At 40.5% G+C, this 16,218-nt stretch overlaps 2 protein-coding genes across 2 annotated transcripts in view; one reads left to right on the plus strand and one right to left on the minus strand.

The window, feature by feature from the left end:
- Positions 1 to 680: 680 nt before the first annotated feature.
- Positions 681 to 6,769, plus strand: LOC106941766 (transcription factor SOX-13-like). The gene is made up of 3 exons (XM_015024882.1): positions 681 to 885; positions 1,975 to 2,191; positions 3,416 to 6,769. The coding sequence occupies exons 1-3, from the start codon at positions 792 to 794 to the stop codon at positions 3,741 to 3,743; spliced, it is 639 nt and encodes a 212-aa protein (XP_014880368.1). The 5' UTR covers positions 681 to 791; the 3' UTR covers positions 3,744 to 6,769.
- A 785-nt stretch (positions 6,770 to 7,554) lies between these two features.
- The window catches only part of etnk2 (ethanolamine kinase 2), a 17,595-nt gene continuing 8,931 nt past the window's right edge, over positions 7,555 to 16,218 (minus strand). The window contains exons 5-9 of the mRNA XM_015024881.1: positions 11,718 to 11,860; positions 11,375 to 11,458; positions 11,128 to 11,288; positions 10,969 to 11,042; positions 7,555 to 10,448 (exon numbers count right to left, since the gene is read on the minus strand). Of these exons, the coding sequence (XP_014880367.1) occupies positions 10,376 to 10,448; positions 10,969 to 11,042; positions 11,128 to 11,288; positions 11,375 to 11,458; positions 11,718 to 11,860 (535 nt within the window). The 3' untranslated portion in view covers positions 7,555 to 10,375. The remainder of the gene's footprint in view (positions 10,449 to 10,968; positions 11,043 to 11,127; positions 11,289 to 11,374; positions 11,459 to 11,717; positions 11,861 to 16,218) is intronic.

Consider the following 16,218-nt stretch of genomic DNA (forward strand, 5'->3'; position numbering starts at 1 on the left):
TAATAATAATAATAATGATACATTTAATTTGTACAGCGCTTTTCTAAACACTGACTTTAAAGAAAAATTACAGGCAGAACTTTAAGTACATCAAACTAAATCCTAATAATTACAATAGTCATACATTCAAATCTGTTCCATAAGTGTATTCCCAAATGTGATTTGAATGTGGACAGCAGCTATGGAATCTATTTAGAAATGTATTTTTTACAATCTACTGTTGGTCTATTGTAGGGGGAATGTGTTACTCTAAAAATCAGCACCTACTGGAAGAAGATTGCTCAAGATTATTATTGACTTGATCAGGAGTCATTTTGTCTTCTAATGAGTGGAAGTAGAGTGCTACACACTGACTTTGCATAAACTTGATCAACATTTTTTTTCCCCCATCCATAATAAACTTGTAAGATTGGGTGACGTGGCATCCAAACTTTCCATTTTAATCTCAGCCTCTCCTCTAACAGTTAACACCAGCCGTCCTCTGTGGACTTTTAGTTTTCCATCTTTGCACATGTAGCACTGCAATTTGAACAGCCTCTGATACGGCTGGTCCAAATGTAAAAAGATATAAAACTTGATTACAATCCTGTGAATTGACCCACAGCTGAAATCAGAACAGTGATTTGAAAAGTAAATGCACTGAGGCCATGATAAGTAACTAATGGGTGGGGGGAGACATTTCAAGCCTTACCTGTCTGTGTCTTGCTGTAGGGGGGGCCCTGCCTGTCTCTGTTCCTGGCAGCTACTCCGAGACCCGGCCCACTTCCTCTACCGGCCACATAAAGAGACCCATGAATGCCTTCATGGTGTGGGCCAAGGACGAGCGCAGGAGGATCCTCCAGGCTTTCCCAGACATGCACAATTCCTCAATCAGCAAGATCCTAGGTGGGTTCTTCCAGTGGCTGGTGGGTTTCTGCATCTGACTCTATTCTGTTGGCGTAATCAATATGCAGAAAGTCAGGTTAATAAAATCCGTTGTAACTGTAGCTTTTTGCAAAGATGATGTCAACATCCAGCAAGTCGGGTAATATAAAATAAAATCTGGTGCTAAGATCGTAATAAAGCCTCACCAAGGCACCAGAGATTTCTAGCTAGCTCACCTCTTGTCTATTAGTTGATGGTCTCATCTGTTCTTCTTTAGTAGAAAGTTGATGTTTAAATATGAAAAAAAAAAATCCAAAATGAGGCTAAAAAAAAACTATTTTTGACTCTTCTGTTAACACAGTAGCCTGCTTGCTAACCTGCTAGCTTTTTTAACTATACCTAGCTAACTGCATGAAGGTTAGCCATCAGCATAAATGTTGTTGCAGTTTTTTCATATGTTGTACTTTTTTTAATTGTCTTTACATTTAGTACATCTTACTGAATAACTGTTTTTGGTTTGACATATTGAGAAAGATATTAGCTGAATGGCTGCGGTTGAAATTTGGTTTGTGGCGCTCCAGTGTCACTCCAAAACGGTTGCTAATGTTTCCATTCCAGTTTAGCTAGGCTATCAGGTTTTTCATGCATGTAGAGAAATTCTGTGCTTGGCAATAACAACTGAAATAATTCTTGTTCTTCAACTTGAACTGATAATGTTTTGCTTTTTAGTCATTAAACATTGGAATTATATTCTCATGGTACTCTTCATGCCTCAGTGATGCTGTGTAGTGTTTGAAGCTGCTGTTGGATAACATACACACAACCAGCTACATATTATTCATGTGCTTTGAATATTTCCACATAAAATCATAGAATACCAACCACAAAGTAAAGAACCATGGTCATTTTTATGAGGAAATGTTTTTCTTTTTATTTAAAAAGTGTGTATCCTTGCCTCCTTTACACTAACCTAAATAAAAGGTCAAGTTGTATAAATAAGAGGAACAAATTTTTTTTTAAGAGGAAAAAAGAAAAAGTTGATAAAATTGCAGTTTGACCAAAACGGGACATTTTCAAACGTCCTTGATGCTAAAGTGTGTCTGTCTCCAGGCTCCAGGTGGAAGTCCATGTCCAACCAGGAGAAGCAGCCATACTATGAGGAGCAGGCGAGGCTGAGCAGGCAGCACCTGGAGCGTTACCCCGACTACAAGTACAAGCCCCGACCCAAACGGACCTGCATTGTGGAGGGCCGAAGGCTGAGGGTGGGCGAGTACAAAGCCATGATGAAGAGCCGCAGGCAGGAGCAGAGGGCCACCTACACACACAGGTAGAGAACCCACCGACACGCTTCACATTCGCTTTGACAGTCCCTGAGGAGAGCAACAATGTCCCTCTTTACTGACAGTAACCCACAGTAACCCACGGTTACCCTCCACAAACTGTACGGCCTTCAGCTTTTCCACCTGTCTTTGGACTATTGAAGTGTTTGGAGCCTGTCCTCCATAATGAATGCAACTCTTAAAGTTCTTCAGATGAAGCTAACAGCTGTTATTTATGCTCTTTTTGCCATAGCAGAAAGTTTCATAAAACAAAGATTACAGATTTAATAACTCGGCTGGAGCTGGCGTGGATGAAAAAATTCAAACATGTATGAGCTCAAAAATTTTTTTTTTCTCATTTAGTCTTGTCAAAACGTCCGCGTATTTTAATGGTGGAATTTAACTAGGCCATTTTAACACATGAAAATGCTTTGACCTAAACCAGTTAACTTTCTAATCAGGTTTTACAAAATATCTAGAGTTGGAAATCCTGTGTGACCCTTAGGAACTGTTATGAGTGCTTACTGTGTGTTTGTTTTTAATTTTCAAACTATCATTTTTTTTAATCACTAGGACAATAAAGACGTTAAACATTTAAAACGAGGGAATCAAAACAGTGAAGTATCTTCATGCAGCAGGAAGAGGGAGCCTCTGTTCCAGCCTCTAACATCCCTACAGCATGATGCTGCCTCCACTAGGCCTATTGCAATAAACAATAAATCAATTAAATAAATTAAAATGAGCTCCATGATTTCTAATTTTATGACTAGAACTTTTATTGAAGGACAATTTTGTTTAGAGACTTTATAATTGATTTGTTATTTTTATTTTGTATATTTAAAATCTCTTCCAGTTCCAGTTTTCAATGTTAGTTAGAATTTAAAGTTTATTGGTCTTTGACAATGTGTTGTTGCAGTGTTATTATGCCATTACTATTAGGTTATTTGAAAATGGTCTCAAAACAATATTATCATTTATCGCAATAACTTCTGGGACAATTTATGGTGCGTTCAGGGTGACGTAAAGTTGTAGTTTTCCCCAGTTGAAGCATTTTACATGTAAATTCAAGTTTGGTTTCTTTCAGCAGCTTTCCACTCCAGCTGTTTCATTCGGGTTTAGCACATAGATTAGTACTTTTAATAGTGAATAAAATGAATAAGACTTGTTATTTATGTATCGTGTTGCGTCGTGTCTGATGCCACGCCCTGACGGTGACTCATCCTGTCTTCCAGCCAATCAGAGCCGCAGCAGATCCAGTACTCCCAGAGCGACCAGTACCCAGCCGGCGGCTCCATCTCCGTCCCAGGCTTACCGTTTCACCCGGCACTGCTGGAGCACTACCTGCCGCAGGCCCCTCCCCCCGCCCGCAGGTCTGAGGACCGGGCCACGCCCACCCCACTGCCCAGGGACAGGGAAAGAGAGAGGGTGCAGGAGAGAGAGAGGGAGAGGGAGAGGGAGAGAGAGAGGGAAAGAAAGCGAGAGCGACTGCCGTACAGCGAAGGAGAAGAAAGCGACGTGGGAGAGAGGAGTGAGGGGGAACTGGTGCTGCTCACAGACTGATCAGGTCGGGCCTGGTGGGCCTCCGGGGGCCCGGTGGGTCTGGTGGGCTGGCGGAGCGAGGAGATGGAGAGGAAGACGAACAGAACTTCAGCTTCAGATGTCGCTCCTGGTTTTGAGGCAATCACAATCCAAATCCTGGACGACTGAGACGCCACACACACATGTACTCTGGTTGTACATTAATACAAACTCCCCAGTAAACCCAGTTCCCTCATACAAGTCCTTATCAGTTCCCTTCCCAGATGAGTCATCACCTGCTTTGTGTTTCTTTTTCTTTTCTTTTTTCTTTTTTTTTAACTATTGTTAGAATGTAGAAAGTTATCATTTAATCCCTTCTGCTTCTTGTTTTTCTTCCATGTTGCCTTTTATCAAACAATACGCCTCCCAGGGATTAGAATCGCTGCAGGAAGCTCCAAAGTAACTGTTCAACTTAGATTAGCTGCTTTTCACCTGTCAGGCAGCCCAGGACGCTAGACTGGGTCCGCACCGCCCCCTGGTGGTGGAAGCTAGTCATTACAAAAGGCAGACATAAAGGTAGCAGTGGACCGTTCACATCCAACCCAAACCTGACCAAAGAAAAGCCTGATGACAGCAGGGTGCTTCATCATCATGTCTGTTTTTAGAGTCGGCTGCTTTGTTTTATTGTGTGTTTTTTTTTCTTTTCGTCAGCACATCTGGAAAAGCCTTCAAATAATTTAACACGTAATCTCAAAACTCCAACATTTAATCTGAGTACGTTTGTCTGTTGGTGTCTGCTCCCCTGATGATTCCTGTCAAACGAACAGAACTAAAGAATTTTCTAACCCAGATTGTAAGGCATCATAAAGTCTACCAGGAGACCGAAGGGAAAAATCTGGTGGACAAATTAAAGCTTGGATTTTTTTTTACCTTAAATTAACAATCATAAAAAAAACATTTTATTATTCATTGGCTCCTTGTCACCGTACAAAATGCATAAAATCAATTAAAAGATACAATAATAAAATCACTTGAGCATGAAGTGCAGAAGACATCAGATATAAAAGCAGTTTTAAAGAAATGTGTTTAAAGTTATGATTTGAAATGGAGTGAATCCATCATCGCCTGATAACCCCAGTCACATCCTCCTCTTCCTCCACATTTCTTCTGTTTTCCTAAAGTGAAGCGTGTTTACTTCAGCTCTCTCTCCGGCTCGGAGGGTTGACCCCCAGCCTGTTGCATATATTTGTTTTTTGCTTTTTAAGTGTTTCTTGATTGTTGTGTTTAATCTGTGCATTTAAATACATGTTTTTATTGTTTGTTTTGTTTTTTTCTTGGTGAAACGATGCTGAAGTTCCTTCATTCATCATCGTTTACATTCTCGTTCAGATCGTCCAGCAGCAAGAAAAATGTCTGAGATCACTCAGTCCACGATGAACTGTAACTTGGACCTGCAGAGGTGTAATAATATTCATGATTTGCTTTGTAATAGAAAATATTAGTTATGACAACAGTGGAGCACTAAAAGAAATGGATTAAGTTGGTTTCCTTGGAGAACCAGATGTAAAAAAAAAAAAAAAAAGTGATTTTGAACGCAATCTTTCTGTTGCGTATGAAAGGGAGCTGAACGTAAATAAACCTGCATCCATCTGACAGCGGACACAAATTGTAATACGATAGCACTTTCCACTTCTTTAGAGACACTGGTCATGATGAGTACACTGGCACCATAGTTGGTCCCCCTTCCTTATCTGGCTGTGTGATATTAAGTTCTGTTTTTACAAATGGCTGATGGTCAGTTATTGGTGTGATGGCATACAAGGATTTTTTTTAAACATTTAGCTTCAGAATCGCATCAGGTTTACGTCCTACGAACTTTTAATGGAAAAAAAAAACTGACTGGAGTTTTGTTCATAAATCGCTAGCTAGCTGCAGTAAGACTGCTGCCAACAAGAGAATCCATTTAGAAAATATGCATGTAGTTGCTGACGATGAGGGACGACAAATCATTACTCTTCTTTATTTTTAGGGCAAAGCATAACCAGTTGCGACCGGTGTGTTTGTTTAAACAGCGAGCTAACCCAACAGAAAGCCTAGCTACACAAGCTAATATCAACAATAACAAACAAAACCTCAAGAAGTTAGTTAAATTTTGTTCCTTCCTTGAGATTTATAACTTTTGATTACCAGTAATATGATCATAAGCTACAGTTAGACCCTGAATTATTAAACCTATTTCAGTGTAAAGTAATGGATGTTTCCCTTTACTGAAAGCAGTGTTTTAACATTCCCCAAATTCACTTTGAGTTTGACGGGCCTTTTGGCATCACCTAATCTTTAACTCCCTCCACAAAGTTCTGGGGCTTTTTGACTTTGTGCTAACTTTGATAGCATAAACTTTAGCATAGGTCAAGTTGACAAACTGTAGGTTCCTGAAATGATTCCTACCTTTTATTAAATTGAAATTATTGACTCAGACTTCTTAATTCTGGTTCCACCAAAGAAATGTACGTTTGAGAAGAAGTTTTAAGAAGATTATTTATTTTATTTATTCATTTTTTTTTAATTGGTGAAGAAAACTGTTAGCTAGTAGTTAACAGGTTAGCTTAAGTTTCACTGGCTGCATTAAAATCACACAGAAGAAAACCTGGTACTTAATGTTTTATTTTGTTAAAAAAATGTTATGAATTTCAAGATATAACTTCATAACTGTGGTGTCTTTGTTCTCATCATATCCTGGCTCCATGGTATTTAGATTATTTCAATAAAGAAGTTGTTTGTTAGCTGTTAATCTACCATTAGCTAAGTGTGAGGTCGGTTAAACAAGAAAGGCGGGAAAGTGTCTCAGGCCTAAACTGGACATGAAGGTTCATCAGAAACATGCTGGTTCTTATGTGTACAGAGATAAATGAATTATTTTATTACATACTAGAACCACCTGTCATTACCATGCTGATGTAAATATAGAAAAACTTTATTTTGTTTATAAGAGCTTGTGTAATTTAAAGGTGTACATTTCCATATGTTTTCAGAGTTTTTGAAAGACAATAAACTGGTTGTTTTAATCATGTTTGTTTTTAATAAGTTAAACTTCTTGCCAATTGCCTGGTTCTCCCAAATGCTCTACAAACTTGAATGGTTGCCATGGAGATTAAAGAATTTGTCAAACATGGATGAAAGAATCAAGGCAACACTCCAGATATGTTTTAGGTACAGGAATATTATGACATGACATGACAGTCAATTTTACATGATACTGTAACATTTTTAACATTAAAATTTATGTAGTTTAAATAAAAAATTTTTGCAGGGAACAGTTTTGATCTTCCAGATGGACCAACAGAAACTTTCTGGTTTATCTGGAACTGTCCAGTTAATTCTGCCTCGCTGGATCTTTGTAGAAACGAGGGATCTGCAATATATCTGCATTCAGTCGGCGACAAATGAAGCGTTTCATTTTTTTAAACTACTGATATTGGTCCAACACCTGATGTTTATTTTCATCTTGTTGCCATTTGTTTCAGGATGCAGAGAGGAAGAGGATTTGGCAACAAAAGGAAAGTGAAATACATAAAATCAATAAATATTGGTTATTGGCCACAACAGAGATATTAAGACACAGACTTTCATATCAGTGCATCCTCGGCGTCAGTTAAATAACTATCGGTTTGGATCAGTTCAGTGGTGGTTTTCTGGTTTATCTCGTTCTGTTTCCACCCGAGTGTTACAGTAACAGGCAGGAAGTCCCGGGTCCTGAGCCCCTGTTCCTCATGGGCAGAAAGGAAGCTGGAACATGGACCACAGGCCATCCACACACACACACACAGACAATGAGGTTTATCACACAGGAGAATCCTTTTAAAATCAATTTAGCCTTTAATTGAAATATTTACCGATAGTCGTTAAATAATTCTTTTCACTCCTACAGGCTGTGAACGATCAGTGTACAGTAAACTTTTCACAGGATTTATTACAGTATTTACATCCTCAGTTCTCCACACATTTACAAATTCCTGTCTGCAAGCCAGACTCTGGCTCCTTTCACACACAACTCCGCCCTTCTGGCAATGCTTTACAAAAAGGAAATTAAAGTAAAAATAAAAACTAAACTCAACAGTGTTTTTTTAAAATACATTAGTACATTCACTCGGAAATAATCCAACCTTAAATAAGCTGCAGTTCAAAGCTAGACTGTCACTGGTGTGATCAAAGAACACGATAAAAAGGTGGGAAATGTAGTGCTAGCTTCACTCAATAAATAAACTGCTTTCACAGATTTGTGGGAAATTAATGTGCAGGAATGTTTTAATGCTAATTCTGCCCTGCTGAGCACAAAGCAACCAGCTCATCTGGAAATACTGATGACGAGAGAGAAACCTCAGTGGTCCAAACATAGAGCCTCGGCTCTGAGCAGAATCAGTCTGCAGCGTTTTCTCTGAGTAAGTCTGTCAGCAGATGAGGTCGGCTCGAGGTCAGAGGTCAATTCGGAGCCTTTCTACGGTGCAAATGCGCCTTCTCTCCAGGCCGAGCTGTGATTGTGCATCAAAGTATTTACTTCACTAATTTAGTCCGAAATCTACACGAGCTGCTCTGTGGCCTGGTGATCACTGCAGCTTCTCTGCTCCCAAACATGAGCCACGTTTCAGCAGTCGTCACGGCGACATAAAAAACAATCCTCTGTCAGAACAGACAGGGTTTGGCTTTAGAGACGGACGGCTCCTTCACTTTCTCCCTGAAGTCCCTGCAGCTCAAAGCGAATCAGCATCAGAGTCTGCTCAATTATTAAACCCAGCCGCTACACAACACCAGCAATGCAGGACAAAGGTCGGGCTCACTGGCTCCCCCTGTGGGGGCTGTACTGAACTACAGACAGACGTCATACAGTCATGTTGGAGTGTGAAGAAATGGCTCAAACTGACTTGAGACAGAATGAAGGAGACAAAGGCTGAGCTGCACCGATCAGGTTTTTATGTAGTCGATGTTTTTATGATTCTATTTGCGGTCGGAAATGGAATCTTCTGGTAGTTTTAAGTAAGAGAAAGTAAATTATGGCAAGATAATCCTCATTTAGGCACCTATTGTTTTTTTAGATGAACTAGTATCGAGTGTTTTGAGTCATATAGACACACCAAACCCACAGCCAGACAAGTTTACTGAAGATCCTTCCCATATTCAGGCTCTGAACACGTCAACCAACAGAAGGGACTTTACTACACGTTTTTCACTTTGACTTTTTTTTTTTCCTATTTTTACAAATTTTTATAGGGATGCACTGAGGAATTGGCTCAGATATCCTACATTTTTAGTGATGGGCCTCTGCAAAGGTTGGGACATGAGCCTGTCCCACTTTGCTCTGCATGACCTGGTGACTTGGTGACGGACCGGCCCACCGGTCACAGCTGGACATGTATGGTTGTATCTGAAGCTGGACTTTTATGGTAGCATTAGCTGCAGTTGACAACCTTTGATGCTCTAATTAGCAACTTTTCAGACCAAGAAAAATAAATAAATAAATAAATAAAAATTGATGTCAGCCAAACTCGGCTTCAAAGAGAAAGAAAAAAAGAAATTGTTGATTGGTCAAAAAGTGCAATCTGTGCCCCGACATGTTAAGTTGCATTTCTAAAAATGGGTTGAATGAATCATGTTGTCCATGTGACCCGGTGGGCTGGATGTGGACATTTAACAACACTCAGCCACTGTTGGCAACTTTTGGAGCCACATTCAGCAACTTTTCAGAGAAAAGAAAGTGACAAAGGCTAAAACTGGAATGTCAGGCTTAAAAAAAAGGAAAAAATATTGGTGATGAGCTAAAAAATAGCTATCGGTGCACCCCGAAATATTTATACAGTTATTATTAACTTGCATTTCTAAAGTCAGGTTCAAAGATTCATTTTGTCCAAACTAACAAAGCGACCTTGAGCGACTCAAAATCCCATGTGTTACAGTAAAATCCAATATGGCTCCAGATGTAGGAAGCAGGTGGGAGTGAGGGAAGCAGAAGGCTGAAACATGAGGAGAGAGAGAGCAGACACATTGGGTTTAGGGGTCAAAGGTCAGGATTTTCCAACATGTCTGGAAAGCTGAAATGGAAAGTTAGCAGAGCGAGTCGCTGCAGCCATAAAAGCCAAGAAGCTGGAAAAGCGGACAGATGCTCTGCTCCGCCCCAAAAACAAAACACCAACACCTGGCAGAGCCGCAGGTGAGACCAAGAATAACTGAAAATAAATAGACAAACTAAACGTCCAGCTCCTCTTCCTCACTGTGTGATTCAAACAAACAGATTGACACGTCGGCTGAGCCGAGGCTCAGCAGCAGCTGCCTGAGGGCCGTGGAGTCACAGAGTCCCAGCAGACATGAGCTGCTGGCACCAAACCTGAGGAGGAGCAGAAGGACGAATGATCCGGACAGGGGGAGCGCTGCGAGCCTCAGTCTGGCTCAGAGGTCATCACCTCTGACCCCAACATGAAGAAATCAATCAATAACATGGAGCTTCAGTCATTCTGCGGTCAGACTGGTGAAGGATGCTGAGGTAAGTTTGCAGGAGAGTAATTGCGCTTGATTAAGACGAAGGCTGCCTGGTGGTGTGAGAGGCCCCGCCCACCAGCAGCAGGTTGACAGAACCGACCCGACCTGACCCGACCCTCGGCCTCTTCCTCCTCCTCCTCTTCCTCTCACTCTGGGATCTGCAGAGCCATCACTGTGGGTTTGATGTGGAAGTACTGGTTGAAACGAAGAACGGCGTACCTGCCAAATACAACAGGAAGTGACTGACAGCAGCAGGAACACCAGACAATAAATCAATAAACAGCCCCAGAAATGATTGTAATAAACAATAATATTGTTATTTTTAGATAATTTGTTTTACTGGTCTAATAATAAAAGCATAAAAATGCAATCACACCCACTGGGGGGAGACAAAAAAAACTTTAATTTCTAAAGAATATTTATCAGTGGAACCAGAAAAAATGTAAAGATCCAAAGTAAAACAGAAATATTTACAATGGGTCAGGAAGTCTCTAACTTAAACTATATTTTAAAAAAACAGCATTCAGCTTAGACAGGGAAAACAGGCAAAAGTGGCAGGTAGTGCAAACATTTGATACTTCTTATCAAATGTTGGCTGCATTTCTCAAAATGGCAGCTTTTCAACATTAAAGGGGAGCATCTCTAATGACTGCTGTCCAAATGGAAAATATCACACTTATTTTAATTCATCATGTGAGATATGTCTCACACACTATCAGACACAGGAACAGGAACATACCCGAGGAAGTCAAAGTCTATGGAGGAGTATTTGGCTTGGATGAGAGCCCAGAAGCCCCAGAAGAAGTGGGAAGCCTTTGGGGAGAAACGTTAGACATCAGCTGCGGTTCCACAGCCGGGCTGTGTTGATCTGAACATGAACCAGGCTGTTTCTCCTCACCAGAGCAAACTTGTTGACCTGAACGTAGAGCGTCTCCAGCTCCCGCTGGCTGACCTGGTCGGTGTTCTTGGTGAACAGCTTGTAGGCCTGCAGATACTCCTTCAGCCAGTCCATCTGCATCTGGAGACTCGGGTAGAGGCCGTAGTCCAGCTCGGCCATGCCTGATCACCACAGCAACAGGATACAACAGAGATATAACCCAAACAAAATCACCTCCTGCATTCAAACCGTAAAGTTGATCACCAACCTGCAAACTCGTTGAAGTGGTTGCCGATGTCGAAGGCCTGGTAGTTGTAACTGGAGTATTCGTAGTCTATAAATCGAACGTGACCTAAAACACAACCAGTCATTACTTTATGGTCTTCGGTTATGTGCTGCACTATTGTTCCAAGACATAATTCCTCAGATGCTTTGAGAACCTGCAGAGAGGTCACACTCAACACAACACAAGTACGGCTCTATGCTGATGATATTAGTTTTTTGTTGAGCCTGGATGTTGACTTCCTGTGCAATTCCGCTCGAAAAAAGCTCCATCTTCCATCTCAGGCTGGGCTTTGACTCAGACTCTGAGCCCAGCGGAGCCCACCTACCCTCCTTGCTGTTGTGGATGATGTTCTTGCAGAGCAGGTCGTTGTGGCAGAGCACCACAGGGGAGCCCAGCGTGGACAGATGTTCCTTCATCCACAGCATCTCCTGCTCCAGCACCGCCTTGCTGGGAACCTCCTGCTGGATTCTGGGGAGAGAGAGAGGAAATAGAGAAATTATCACTTTTTCCCACCCCTTCTATGCTGTTAGGTTGCTGTGACGACAACCACGAGTGTCAGAAAACCCAATGCCAAGGTAAACAGGAAGTGGCAGGTACAGTTACGCTTGCTGTTATTAACCAAAATAAAGTGTGACTTCTTGTTTTGAAATCCGTGAGCTGGAAACATGTGGTGAAAAACAAGTGGGAACAACAGAGCAAAGCTCACAGCACCAGGCGGTGGTGGGAGGGGGAACTCCTGCTGCTTTTCACATCTCATGATTCAGTTTTTTTATTCATGTTTGTCTTTTTCGTTTCTCTGCATGTTCCCTACGGCAACTTAAAGGGCCATATTATAATACAATAGCTGTATACCATGTTATAATATTATTTCCTCATCAAAAACATAACAGGATTGATTTTATGCGGGTTTGAGAAATCCTTGAATCTCAATGGAAACCATCCAGCTATGCACAATTCCTGCCTGGACCAAGCTCCGCCTTCAAGATGCAGCTCCTCCTCCGAACTGCAATTCCAGAGTTTACGAGCTCCTGACTCACAGTGCAGCCCTCCTCCACTCAGCTCCTTCAGACTAGCCAGCAGTAATTAGCAAACAGCTGGTGGAACTGAGCATCAGCTGAACTCATTATAGGAGCTACTTCTCGGTGAAACACTGGTAAAAACTTTGTTAAAGCGTTAACAGAGGAGCCATGTTGGGATGACTTCCTGAAGGCAGAGGTTTACAAAGAGTAGGAGGATTTAAAGAAACAGAGGCCCAATTTCAAGGACATAAATTACAAAGTCAAATTTCTTTTAAATCATATTTGACACACACACACACACACACACACACACACACACACACACACACACACACACATATATATAAAGCATATGTTTTAACGATTGAAGGTAACATATTTACTTGATTGTGCTATAAAATGGCACTATGTTCCTGGAAAACACATAATACTGCTCCTTTAACTTTCATCTAGTCGTTGTGATCTAGCTCCAGGCTGCCTCTTTCAACTGACCTGTATGAGCTGCAGGCCGTTTCTGGCCCACAGGTTTAAGCCTCTGTGAGAGCCTCAGCTGACGAGGTCCGGGATGCTGAGCAGAGACCCCTACGCTGAGTCTAATGGGCTTATGGGGCCTAATCCCGGCCGGGTCAGTCTGACGGGAGGAGGCGAGGCTGGATTTCACACCCTCTGCTTCTCCTCGCTGACTGGATTTCAGCTCATCCCACGTTTTAAGGTGGATCTACAGTAATCTTACCACAGGATAGTGAGGAAAGCATCTGTGGGAACTCAGTGGGAAGAAACGAGGAAGTAAAGTGAGCTGCTCCGTGCATGGAGCTCAGCAAACATCTGCCTCCGTGAGACTGATGCAGTCAGCAGTTACATAAGACACAGCCTGGCTTTGTACCAACAGACCTCTGTGTGCCAGATTCATTCAGCTAATTGGTGGAGAGTACAGGCTGAAGTAATCACACCCCTCAGACTCTACTGAAATCTACCTGTGTGTAACTTAGGCTACACTCACACAGCAGGCAAATTAATCAGAAAAGATTTTTTGTCTACACACATCTTTTTCAAGATTGTTTGAACTGCCCGATTTTGATCTTTTTACCTAAAAATAAGTCCAATAGATGGGTTAAAATGTGACGTCACATGTGTGGTGTTCCCTGCTGGAAGGCAAACACTGCTCGCTAACAATGAGTAGCTGTCAAGTTACGCTAAATTTTAAACATATGCATGATACATAAAAGGGATCCAGTATTTTCTAGTAATTATCAACACTATGACAACTAGATAACAAGGTCCAAGAATATCACATTATACAGGTCAGGAAAACCTTAATTAAAAAAAATACTGCCAGGGTAAGTAAGCAGGTTAGTTATGCTAGCTTGACTTTGACAATCTTAACATGTAGATGTGCTGCGGAATTCTGTGTGTTTCACTTAAAAATAAGGTGTTTAAGATACCAACTATAACAGATCATCAGTAGAGCAGGTGTTTACATTAACTAACCAACTGTGTTCAGATGATCGCACATTAATAATCGCAAAATAAATATCAAGTCTAAAAAAATACCACAATGGACTGAAAGTTCTGTGTTTTATGTGGAAAATATTTGTGTTTTTTTGTGTGTGTTGAATCTTAAGACACTTTTACTAATCTCTGCTCTATCAGCTAGTGGAGCTGTTGTCAGTCAGTTGCAATGGCAATTGATCTGTGTGTAGTTTTGAGACGACGAGAGAGAATAAAAGAATACAAGTGGTTTTGAGTTGTTCTTCAACTGTTTTTCTGCATTATTTTCCCTTTGCTGTGGCGCACTGCGCTAGATTAGTGAGGCCTACACATCCAGGTTTCCTTTAGTTGTACTACTGCAGCAGTGTTGCTACAGGTGGCATATAAAAGATTAATCTTTTAGCCCTCTGGCATTGTGCGCATGCGAGAAATTTAGGACGTAAAAGATGGCTGAAATGTATAATTATAAAATTATGAAAGTGTTTGTGTCATTGAATAACATCCCATTACAAACCCACCACTCCTGGTCCAACTACTGCTGAAAGGAATAAGAAAAATAATTCCCACAACAATAAATAGTTTAGAGAGGAAGAAGTTGAAAACTGTGCATCAGTTTCCTTTCTATTCAAGCAGGACTCTGTGTTGGTCTGTTTCAGCAGATCACACCGAATGTTGCGGTCGTAACGTGAAAGTGTGGAAAAGTTCAAAGGAGGTGAATGAATATTTTTAAAAGGCTCTGAGAGTCAGAATCAATAGAGTGACTTATCTGTGAGCCAGCTGCTGGTGACTGCTTGCCAACATGGATGAATAGATGACTTATAATCAGACATTTAGATAAGTTATCAGTGAACTTATGGAAATGTTATTCAACTTGTTCGGGGTAAGAGTAGAAACTGAACTGAAATTCAGGATGAATGATGAGGTGATGTAATGTTGTGACAGACTCGGTGTGGATCCAGAATGTAAAAAGCTTCTTTTTTTTCCTCCTGCAGGACTGAGGTCATGATCATGTTAACTGACATGTTAAATATTCACTAAGTAACTCTGGGATAACTTGTTGCTTGACTTCAACTGATATAAAAGTTTGTTTGGCTAAAACCATAGAAGAAATGTACAGTTACAGGGAAGAGCTAGAGATACCATTGTTGTGTTTCTTGGGTTCAATATTTTATATATATTTACACTTAATTTTAACATCTCTGGCAGATAACCCTTCAGAACCAGTAAGCTGCTCTGCTGGAACCTCAACCTACCAGATAATTCTCCTCTATGGACCAAATATTCTGGTAAGTTTAAAATTCCATGAAGATTTCTGTCTTTTTGTTTGCAAAAATCATTTAGACTCAGCCGTCCATGTTGAGTTTGCATCCAAATTACACAGAGAAGAGAATAAAGGGGACTTATTGTGCAAAATTCACAATAAGTTAATGTTTTTGTTGGTGTCAGAAAAACAAGCTCTTATAAAAAACTCCCAGCTGATGAGTCACATTCAACGGGCACCGAGTCATTACAAAGCTGAGCTCAGTCCGTTACCTAGCAACCCAAGCTGAGCTCCAGAACGTTTAGTCGGTTGGTTTTACTGCTGCATTCGCTGTGCAATGGCTGCTGGAAAATACTAGTGAGTAGTTGTTGATTTACCGTCCAGAAACCACTTACTGCATTCTTGTTGGTTGTGCAGGAGGATCCATGTCTGCTTTTCAAAGATACAGTTCTATGATTGAGCATCTGATTGCCTCCATTTTCACGAGTGTAAAGGTGGAGTTGGGGGGTGGCGTGGCCAGCAGCAGCTTATTTGGATTCAAAGTAACAGGACGCCCTAAATCCATTAAAATCTCATTATCTAAGAATGATTTTGTGCAAAAAATGTAATGAACATGTTTTGTATAGACCATAGAAGCATCCTAACCTGTTCAAGGAAGCATAATAGGTCACCTTTAAAAAAAATGAAAATATTTAAATAGAGGAAGACTGATTAATCTGTATCCATTACATGGATGGTCCGTTCTTAGAAGGTGATTTGTTTAGACAAGAAACAATGACTCCAATCCCGTCTCTAATTTTAATGTAGAAATTCATTCACTTGAGCTGATGTCAGCTGGTCAGTGCAAAAATAAAGGCAAAGTTCACATGCGATCACAATCCATAACAATCTAAAAACAATAAATAATCACAACAAAATCAAAAGTTCCCAAATATATATATATATATATATATATATATATATATATATATATATATATATATATATATATATATATATATATATATATATATATATATATATATATAAATATATCTATATAAACCAAAAAAAATTTT

Source organism: Poecilia latipinna, unplaced genomic scaffold (assembly GCF_001443285.1).
Source record: "Poecilia latipinna isolate Pla-1442-1.1 unplaced genomic scaffold, P_latipinna-1.0 Scaffold3854, whole genome shotgun sequence".
Taxonomy (NCBI): Eukaryota; Metazoa; Chordata; class Actinopteri; order Cyprinodontiformes; family Poeciliidae; genus Poecilia; species Poecilia latipinna.